This window comes from Castanea sativa, chromosome 1 (assembly GCF_040712315.1).
Source record: "Castanea sativa cultivar Marrone di Chiusa Pesio chromosome 1, ASM4071231v1".
In the NCBI taxonomy this organism is placed as follows: Eukaryota; Viridiplantae; Streptophyta; class Magnoliopsida; order Fagales; family Fagaceae; genus Castanea; species Castanea sativa.
In genome coordinates this window covers 36462132-36473683 of record NC_134013.1, presented here as the reverse complement: position 1 = coordinate 36473683, position 11552 = coordinate 36462132, and the positions used below count along the sequence as shown (strand labels likewise).

Here is an 11552-nt window from a genome sequence, read left to right as displayed (position 1 = left end):
TTAGACATCAACTGCATGTACCTCAAACCGACTTGTAGTTCTTCTAAATTCCCTTGTGGTTGCAGACCTATGGACAGATTTTAATTTGTACATGTCATTTTTATCATTGTCATAGTTGGCAGTACTGCGTGTTCTGGAGATGGGTATTGGAATCATGTTCTTGATGTTCTTCTTTGCATTAGGATGATCCGGTGTCCTTAGTGACATTCTTTGATTAGTAGAAGTAAAATCTGGGCTGAACAAGAAAGGGGAGCTCTCTGTTTGGCTAGAGGGCTTTACACTAGAGGAGTTACTACTTGTGCTCAAGGGTGGGCTTTCTGTTCGACTGTTCTGCTTTTCAACAGATGAGCTACTACTGAATATGTGACCAGGCTCTTGCTTTTCTACAGTTGCCTCTGCACTCTTCTCCGCCTTCTGAAACAATAAGTTTTCACGTTAACTTCAAATGTATTGTAGTTGCAGCATGTCAACACAACAATAAGGATGAAGATCAATGTGATACAACAATAACTTCAACATACAAGTTGGATTTCAAGGCTTTTATTTTTGCCTTGGTAGAAAATTCAGAATCTTTTTTAGGAATTTCAGTGTCTAGATCTTTTCCCCGGTGCTCACGATGTGTCCTAGACCGTTGTTTCATTCTAGATTTCCTGTTGCTGTAAAAATAAGAAAAATAATTAGAAGCCTCTCAGAATACAGACCTACTGCAGGATTATTTTATTTTTTTTTAATTGCAACTATTGATTCATAGGCTGCAATTATTACAACGTGAAGTAGCATAAACCTCTATTTGCATGTTATATATCTCACTGTTTATGCACATACATAAAAGTTCATTTTGAAAAATAGTGACATATCTGTTAACTCAGCTTAATGCATTTAGCTTTTTCACAGATTACATGCATAGACCAATGAACATGTGTTACTAATGCTATGCCGTCACAAACATTTATTACCGTTCACTTCAGGAAAGAGACTTACCTTCTTTCTTCTTTGGCTTCCACTACTTCATCATTTTTGCAGTACACTACAGGTAACTCTGAAAGGGCGCAAGCCAATGGACTAGTGTAAAAGAACTGCAAGAAGAATTATTTCCAGTCAGAATCTATTTTCTAAGCATTACATCTTAAGAAATGAGCACTGCATATAGCACTTCCTTGTGAAATACTTCAACACTGCAATTCAATACATCATATGGATTTTTGGAATTGAAATTGGTATAAGTGCCAAAATAAATTATAGAACAATCCCATCAAGCAAAGGAATCACAATATGAAAAATTAAAGCAAAGTTTTGATGATCAAGTCCAACCTTACAAGATAGTTTCATATTATATAGAACTATGGTACATAATCAAGAAAAAATTGTCATGCAACTAGATTAGATTATGAAATAGTGCATTATACCCGTAATGCTGGAATTTAACTGAATAATTTCCATCAATTTGTAACTCCAGATGCTTGTCAGTGGTGGGGAATTAAGTAGACTATTATGCAAAATTCTAAGAAAAAAAAAAGTTTTAAATTAAGCACTATTTGGAATTGATGTCTATAAAGCTGTACATATCAAAGAACTAAAATGACAAGCATGTTAATCATTATATTTAGACAGAAATGGTCAATAAAAAAAATCAAAAAGAAATTTGGAAAGGTCCAATTACAGTTTTCTTTTTCCTTTTATTTTATTAAAAAAAAAAAAAGCTTTGCACAGATCCAATCAGTACTTACTTCATCTTGGAGAGCTGAAGAAGCAGAGCCACGATGTGTAGGCTCCAAAGCAAGAAGAGTTCTTAACAGACCCAAAGAAGATTCAGGGAATTTCCTGAAAGCATTTTCAAGACTACGTTTGTATGTGGGAAGTTTGAATTTTTTATGCAGCTTCAACTTTTCCCAGTATTCCTCAGATGGGGTGCCACATAGTCTGAAAATCATGTCAATTTGCTCAACCTGAAGGGTAGAAAAAAACCTGTTGATTGGAAAAACTAGCTAGCAATGGTAAATAATTGATGAAAGTGACATTTTGGATACAACAATTGATTGGACAGTGTTTTTTACCTCTGTTTTTCCAGGCATAATAGCTGTCCCTGATAACATTTCAGCCATGAGGCATCCAGCACTCCAAAGATCAATACCATCTTTATAATGAATGGCTCCTAATAATAGCTCAGGGGCTCTGTACCAAAGTGTCACAACTCGGTTTGTGAGAGGGTTATTGGTTCTATAATTATTCGCAAGCCCAAAAGCTGCAATCTTTAGCACCCCATTTTTATCAATCAATATGTTTGCTGCTTTTATATCTCGATGTATAATTCCCGAATCATGGCAGTACTTCAAACCTGAGAGCAGTTGATGCATATAGGATTTGACCTGCATAATTTATTCAAATTAGCAATAGATGAACTAGAAAAATCCAATTTTTTTTTTAAAAAAAAAATCTGTAGTAAGAAAGTATAAATTGTGACCTGTGATTCAGTAAGCCTCTCTTCACGACGAAAGATGATTGTTGCCAAGTCCGTCTCCATGAAATCAAAAACTAGATACAGACTGTAATGCATTCTTGATGTAGCCAATCCTTGTAGTTTTATAATATTGGGATGATCCAACTTGTGCAAGAAAATAATTTCTCGTGCCATAAACTTAACACTATCAGGTTGTGATATGTCAAAACGAACCTTTTTCAGAGCAACAATTTTGTTGGTGTCTCTATCTCTAGCTTTGTACACATTGCTGTAAGTTCCCTGGCCCACCTGTAATTAGACCAAACATTTATACCAATTCAATCCACCAATATAGCTGTGGTTGCCAAGAATTTAGGGGAAAAGAAAAGGAATTCGAGTTTAGGATCATAAATTTTAATTAGTTTTGAGTTTTCATATTTTATAAACAAAATAAGAAAAAGGTGAAAATTAAAAAATTTTAGATTTTTTTTTTTTTCTTTCCAATCTTTCTTCTACCAAACAACCTTAGACTGTCATAAAAACTGCAGTCAAACCATATTATTTATGATTCATCCAAAGAAAGTGGATATTAACATGTATATATACTAACAATCACGTTGAAATTAAGTCTGGTAACTCAATAGCAAAGCCTCCTGTAGTACTATCCTTTATTAAGAGAGCTAAGAATCGAAACCCCTTCCCTCATTGTTGTAACTATCAAATTATATATATTCCAGTAATCACAAGGTCTTAATTGTCTAAGCATGCAAATACTGAGATACATTTAAAACAATACAAGTAAAACTTAACATTAGATATATATACCTTAGAGAGCTTATCATAGGAGTCAGCACTCTTTACAACCAACGCAGACAAAACCTTTCTTGGGACATTATCAGTGAGCCATTTGGGCAACCCATCAACCAACTCAACCGTTTTAATCGGCATAAACGGAACCTCTTTCTGTGAAATATTCCCACCGTTATACTTCCTACCAGGCTCCCTATGCATATTCCCCCCTTTTCCAACGTACCTGTTTTGTAGTTTCAACTTGTCTAAGCCTCTAGAGCGTGAACAATTATTTGAAGGCTTGGCCTGAGCACCACCCATGCCTTGATGGGTCAAACTGGGTTTCTGACAATTTAACATAGTATAATAGTGATTAACATAGCATCATCATGAAAAAGAACAATGAAAAAAAGAAATAGAGGACATATGGAGGTGACAGAAGAGAGAGAGAGTGGTGAGTAATAGCATAGCCGCCCAAGGCCGGCTTTTTTGTCATCCAAGTACTGTTTGGGAGAAAGCAGACAACCTTTGTAAATTGATCTTTTGAAACACAGCTTTCTCCGCTTGAATGTAAAGAGGCTCTTAAAAATAATTATTTGATTCCTCAGAACCAAACTGCATCAAAAACGTAATATTTCGTCATAAAACCCTGAAACATTCTCACTAATTATTATACTTTATATTCGAATAAAAGAAAGCTATATTCACTCTAAACCCTTTAGCTACACACAAAAAAAGATTCACAAATCATGCAGCTCATAATGCCTTAAAATACTTTGAAGTTTGAACACATTAAACTGACCCTGGACTTGGAGAAAGTCTTGTGACTCTAAAACTTACATCACTTTGTTGGAATATGAAAGCATAAGTAAGAAGCATAAACTATGTCCAAAAGGGCTAAAAATTTGTTTCTAATTAAACTGAATTGTTGTTGGAATTAAAAGAAGTCTTCTTTATAACCGAACGTACAAGGTAGAAGCACACTCTCCGACAATAAGTAGGAAACTCTACAACACTTTTCCGATACTCCGTTTACTATAAAGATCTATAATTTTCAATTTTCACTTTATAAATTGAGAAATAAAATAAATAAATACTTTTCAATTTTCAATTTTCACTTTCTATTATTTTCATGATTTGTAGACCAACTAATCCTAAGAAATCATAGTATATAATATTATGAGTAATAAATTTTACTGCAATTTATCTACATGACGAATTTTAAGTGGTGGTGTTGTGAATCCATCACTTTTACTCTACCATTCATAACTTGCCGGACTTTTTTCAAAAGTCATAAATCTAAAACTTGATAATTATGTTAGTTATTAATGGACATTTAATTATGATTATATTTATATATGGAAGTGTATATTCTAATATTTAAAGAAAATATATTATATATGCAAAAGATTTTAATGGAGAGTTAAAATAATGATGTGTAAAATTGTAAAAATTCAAATTTTTTGTAGGGTAATATTATTAGATCAACCAAAAGCTGAACTAATTTAGTTTTATATAGATTATAGATTGATTTCTGTGATAATACAAAATAGCAATTGAAAAAAGAAATTGAAGCCAGATTTAGAAATAATAATTCTATAGAATATACAAAACATCAGTTAATTAGCAGAACTAACAATTCAGGATTACTTATCAAAAAACAAAAAACAAAAAACAATTCTAGGATTAATAGTCCTAGCCACCTTTCTTTTGATATTATTTTTTATTTTCACAAACTTATTAAGGGGTAATACATTAAACTTTGAATCCAGCGGTATGTAATTCAGAATTTGGAATAATAATTTGTTCGCTACGCATAGGTTTGGTAATAATAATACATGAGTACACTGAATGTAATTTGGTCTAACATGATTTAATGATAATTTTTTTTTTTTTTTGAGAAGAATGATAAAATGAAAAAGTCTATGATGATTAAATAAGATCTGAGATTCAATCTCGCCTACACCAAAAACCGATTGGTGTCTTGGTCTGAGGATAAGAGCACAATTATCAAAAGTGAACGTTATAGGTTAAAACTCTATTAAAAAAAATTATATTCTAATAAAATTTCCGAAAATTCCTTAAACAATTATATCTATATTAGTTGTGGATCTTAGCTTGTTATATATAAACTAGTGTGTAACCCCGTGCATATGCACGGATACATTTAAAAACAATCACAATTACATATATATAATTTAGAATCTGATTTAATCTAGACTCTTCTGTTTTTGTATTCAATAATTTACTTGCCACAAAAATTAAAAAATTAGATGGAACAAATGCATAAAATTGAACTCCAATTAAAATTCAATTTAGAATCTAATTGAATTTAAACTCTTTAATTTTTGCAACTAATAATTCACTTGACACAAAAAAATTAAAAATTAGATGAGACATGTGACGCAAAATTATACTCTAGTTTAGAATTAAATTGGATTTTCTCTTAGCTTTGGCTATTAATATATATATATATATATATATATATATATATGACTTATAAACTTGAATTTTTTTTAGTTATACAAAAAAAAAAGGCTCATAAATATAAATTCATTCAAAAATTATATATATTTTTTTTATAGTTTTCTTATATTAGACTCCTCATTTTTTATACTAAATTAACTCATTTGACACAGAAATTAAAAAACTTAGATTAGGTGGGACACATGGCGCAAAATTAAACTCTAATTGAAATCCAATTTTTACATTGAATTAACTCACTTGACACAAAAATTTAAAAATTTAGATTAGATGAGATACATGGCGTAAAATTAGACTCCAATTTAATTCAAATTTGAAATCTAATTGAATTTTTTCTCAGCTTTACCTATTATTATTATTATTATTATTATTATTATTATTATTATTATTATATAGACTAGTATGCATCCATGCTTATGCACAGGAATGAAGAATCGTAGTAATGCTTTTGATATTAGCTTGGGTTATTAAATATAAATGACATAGTTTGACTTGTACATTTGGAGGTACTAAAATAATTTTTTCTTGCAATTTTCTTGGCTAAGTTTCTCATTACATTGCTATTACATATATAATTTTAAAAATCACTATCGGATCGACATATACAATACCAATTCACAATTATTATCTGTGAAAGTATACTTAACACAACACAACACAACACAAAATAAAATAATAAATTGGTCAAATAATATCTCTTAAATTAAATGGAGATAGGTGTAAGAGATCGTTCACCTCAATTACAGTTTGTTTATAATCAATATCTTCATATACAAATATCTGAATAGAAACTGTATAAAAAATATATTCATTAGTTCAGAGCTAGAAAAAATAATAACAAAATTCCAAACAATTTAATTTGTATGGAAAGCTAACAAAAGCAAAATCCAATTTTGATTCTAACTGAATTTTCTATAAACTATGGTTTAATTAATTATATATATAACCTAGTTAGTAATGGACCGTACATAGTCATGGTATATTACATAAATGACTTATAAATTTAAATTATTTTTAATTATATGATTAAGTGTTTTGTGGTTTATTTATATTGGGCTTCTCATTTTCTATACTATATTAACCCATTTGGAACAAAAACTTTTTTAAAAAAAAATTAGATTAGATAGAGCACGTGGTGCAAGAGTAAACTCTAATTGAAATTCAATTTTTACATTGAATTAACTCACTTGGCAAAAAAAATTTAAAATTTAGATTAGATGGGACACGTGGCACAAAATTAGACTTCAATTTGAATTTCAATTAGATTTTCTTTCAGCTTTACCTATAAATATATACTAGCATGTAACTCCATGCAAACACATGGATGCATTTAAAATTAAACAAAATTTTTATTATAAAAATATAAATAATTAGTCAAATTAATTTTTTTTAAAGCATGTAACACATGCATTCATGCATACATAGAGATACATTTAAAATTAAACACAATTTTTATCATAAAATATAGATAATTAGTCCAAATTTTTTTTTTTAAGTAAACGTAATTAGTCACATATTAAAATCTTACCTAAATATAATACTACTTATGATCATTTTTTTTCTAATTTTTAATAAAATAGAACGTGTGGTGATTTTTATTTTATTTTATTTATTGAGAAACATATAGTGATTTTTATTGAGTATATGTGATTTAAAAAAAAAATATAGTTCATTAATATTAGATTCTTAGTATTTTGCACTCATTAACTCACTTGACACAAAAATTAAAAAACTTAAGTAGACACATGACACAAAATTGGATTATAATTTCAAATTCTAATTCAAATTTCTCTAAGCTTTACCTATATATATATATATATATATATATATATATATATATATATATATATATATAGATAGATAGATAGATAGATAGATAGATTGATAGATAGATAGATAGATAGCTAACTTATAAATTTGAATTTTTTTTTAGTTATATGATTATGTTTTTTATGGTTTATTATATTGGACTCCTCGTTTTCTACACTAAATTAACTAATTTGGCACAAAAATTTAAAAATTTAAATTGGATCGGATATGTGGCTCAAAATTAAACTCTAATTGAAATTCAATTTTTACACTAAATTAACTCACTTGACACAAAATTCTAAGATTTAGATTAGATGAGATGAGATACATGGTGCAAAATTAGACTCTAATTGAATTCCAATTTAAAATTTAATTGGATTTTCTCTCTGCTTTACCTATTATTATTATTATTATTATTATTATTATTATTATTATTATTATTATTATTATTATATAGATTAAATAATTTTATAATCAATCATTCAATATCATTGTCTTTTGTTGGAAATTGTTATCTACATAAATGTCAAAACAAAATGACAACATCTCCCATAAATATCCTCTTAAAAAAAAATCCCTTAAATATTAAATTCTAATAAATGAATTCACTTTCTTCAACAAAAAAGATATATAAAACAAACTTGATCTAAAAAAAATTAATACATGTATTCCATAAATTAATATATACTTAAAATTGAAAGAAATAAATCATGGAGTTTAATTTCTTTTCCTTATTAAATTTCATGCCTTAGTATAATTTGATTAGGCTTATATTTTTCAATTTTAAAAAAATAAATTATTAAAATTAATAATTACATATGTTACCTTTTTTGAAAAAAAAAATTTACATTATTAATTAGTGAGATTATATATATATGTGTGTGTGTGTGTGTGTGTGTGTGTGTGTGTGTGTGTGAGAGATTAAATTTTAGGGTAAATTACAAATTACACCCCTAAATTTTGGAGGTGTTTGGATTTTACATTCTAAAGTTTTTGAATTTGAAATTTACACCTTGAAGTTTGGGAATATTTGGATTTTACACTAACAATTCAGACTTTGGATTTAAACCCCTAAAGTTGAAAGTGTTTAGATTTTACACTCCCAAATTCTGAAACTTTAGGATGTAAAATCCAAACACTCCAAATTTTAGGGAGTAAAATCCAAACACTCCTAAAATTTAGGGGGTAAAATTCAAATTCTGAAACTTTAGGATGTAAAGTTCAAACATCACTAAATATCAGGGGGTAAAATCCAAATTCTGAAATTTTAGGGGATGTTACACACCCAAACTTTTGGAGTGTAATTTGGAATTTACCCTAAATTTTATAAAGACTTGGTTTACACTCTCTAATCAGGACATGCCACATCACCATATTACTAAATAATAAATACATCTAATCACACACACACACACACAGAGGGTAAAAGAAGTCAGAGAGTTGTAGCCAACAATAGTTTTAGGATTTTTTATTTTTTAGCCATTACATAACTTAAGGAATAGTTATTACACATCATTTGATATGTAATACTTATTCCTTTTTTTTTTTTTTTTTTGAGGAACTTGTAATATAGTTATTCCTACATAATAGTTATTCCTTATTTTCAAAATTATTTATTCCTAAGGAATAACTATGCTTTATAATAATTAAAAAATAAAAAATAAAAGCATATGAATAACTATTATGTAGGAATAGCTATTTCATTATAATGTTGTCAAAAAAAATTTCATTATAATGTCTATTACAGTGTACAAAATGTGTTTAACTAATTGAAGATTGATAGCCCTAATCCTAGGAAAGTTTGTTTTACTTGTAACAGGAAGACAACTTGTGGGGGTAAAAGGCCGAAAAGGTGATTTCGGTCCATGGCTTTGTCCGAGGATCATTACCCGTCCGAGGAAAGATTAGTAACTATAAGGATGTCAGATTTGGAGACCTAAGAGTTAATTGTGGCAAAGGAGGCTAATGGAAGCGATCTGAGGAGGGATTCCTCCTCGACCAGTCGAGATGAGGGTCAGATGGTAAGACATGTTGACCAGAATGATCTTATAGGAGGTTTTGAAGATGAAGATATATTTCATGGGGGCACAGAGAACAAGAACAGTTGGGAAATATCCTAAAAAAAGCTGCTACCACTGCATTGAAGGCTTTGTATCTAAGCCTCTGGCCGCATTAATAAGAAAGTGATATCTGAATAATGAATTTCAGCCTTACAGCTATTACCCAAAGACTTTCGGAAGAGGTGGATGGGACAAGTATCAACATTAGCAATCGAGACGTACACGTGGAGAGTAAAAATGAGGGACAAGGGGGAGTATAAAGAGGAAGGAGGCCTCGAAAAAGAGGGGATCGAGAAAAAAGGAGAGGAAAGCACTGTAGATTGAACTTTGTTAATCTTTAAGTAAGGAGAAATATAAGCACTTGGTTCTCGGCTTGAGTCCGAGGATAAGTTTCATCTCATAAACTTGTTCATCTTTATTGTTTTGTAATCTTGGGCTATTGCTGTTACCGTTGAAGCTCATTAGAATCAAGGTTTCTGATCCACACTCTATAAATTTATTGTATTGGGCTCTTTGGGCTTATACCCGCCTTCTTGCTGGGCCTAGACACGAATTACATCCTTACAATTGGCTCTATCTGTGGGAAATCTGGGAGTTTTAGTGAGTCTGAAGTCTGTTTATGGCAAACTCAGGTCCACACCAAGTGGAGTCTAGGGGGTTTCAGCGTCAAGATGATGTTCACACTATTGAACAAGGTGGAGATCGGAAGGGAAGTGTACATACCACCCATACGGGCAGGAGTCAGTCGCGAGGTGGAACCAGAGTCTCCCATGAAGAGAAGGCTAGGGCCATGCAGTTGGAAATTGACAGTTTAAAGAGAAAGTTACGTCATGAACGATGGAGGCAGATTCAGTCCATCTCTGACTCTTCTTCTGGTGAGAATGAGAATGAGGGGGATAGCTATAGGCGAAGGTCGAGAACTCCCCCTAGTGAGTCTTACTCGTATGAAGATAGTGACCCCCATAATCGCAGGAATAAGGATTCGTCCACCAGGGGTCTAGGAACTGATGCTATGAGTAGGGCGCTGAATCAAATTTCTAAGTCTCCCTTCACACGTAAGATTGAAAAGGGAAAACTTCCTCGGCGTTTCGCTCAGCCCACATTCACCATGTACAATGGTTGAATTGACCTTGTGGAACACGTAAGCCATTTCAACCAAAGGATGGCTGTGCACTCCAAGAATGAAGCGTTGATGTGCAAGGTTTTCCCCTCCAGTCTGGGGCCTGTTGCGATGAGGTGGTGTAATGGCTTGGTGTTAGGGTCCATTAATTCCTTTAAGGAACTTATTCGGGCATTTGGATCTCGCTTCATTACATGTAGTAGGGTCCCTCAGCCTTTGGACTCTTTGTTGTCCATGGCCATGCAAAAGGGTGAAACCTTAAAGATGTACACAGATAGATATTGGGAGATGTTCAATGAGATTAATGGGGATTTCGATGATATGGCCGTTAGAACTTTCAAGGTCAACTTACCAGCAGAACATGGGTTAAGGAAATCATTAACTGGAAAACCAGTTAGTAGTGTGCGCCAGCTTATGGACCGATTGATAAATATAAGCGAGTTGAAGAGGACCAGCAGTTAGGTAAAGGAAAGGCGAATGTGGTCTCTTGAGATAGAAGGGACTTCAAGTCAGACAAATACAATGATAATCGTCCTCGACGAGACTTCACCAGGTAGACTGGGGCTGGTATTGTGCCACAGGCTGTTAACATGATATTCCGAGAACCAGTTCATCAGATTCTAGAGAAAATCAAGAATGAGCCATACTTCAAATGGCTTAACAAGATGAATGAAGACCCCACAAGACGTAATCAAAATCTTCATTGTCAGTACCACTAAGAGTGCAAACATACCACCGAGAATTGCAGAAATTTGTGGTATTATTTGGAGCAATTTGTTAAGGAAGGAATGTTGCAACAGTTCCTGTACAAGCCCAATGGGTAAGTTGGTCACACAGGCTTAGGTACTCAAGG

General features: G+C 31.4%; 1 protein-coding gene across 1 annotated transcript; it reads right to left on the bottom strand.

Annotated features, from left to right (window-relative positions):
* LOC142625931 (putative serine/threonine-protein kinase At1g54610) lies at positions 1-3547 on the bottom strand. The gene is made up of 7 exons (XM_075799692.1): positions 3263-3547; positions 2462-2746; positions 2055-2366; positions 1728-1946; positions 982-1076; positions 551-656; positions 1-414 (listed from the first exon to the last, which is right to left on the bottom strand). Exons 1-7 carry the CDS (start codon positions 3545-3547, stop codon positions 1-3), a joined length of 1716 nt encoding a protein of 571 aa, XP_075655807.1.
* Between the last annotated feature and the right edge of the window lie 8005 nt (positions 3548-11552).

Bases quoted from the DNA above. Each gene is read 5' to 3' on its own strand.
- LOC142625931 (XM_075799692.1), bottom strand. From the start codon at position 3,547: ATGGGTGGTGCTCAGGCCAAGCCTTCAAATAATTGTTCACGCTCTAGA. The intron at 2,367-2,461 runs GTCACAATTTAT...TAAATTATGCAG, and splicing joins AGAGGCTTACTGAATCACAG to GTCAAATCCTATATGCATCA. The intron at 1,947-2,054 runs GTAAAAAACACT...TCTACCCTTCAG, and splicing joins TTATGCCTGGAAAAACAGAG to GTTGAGCAAATTGACATGAT.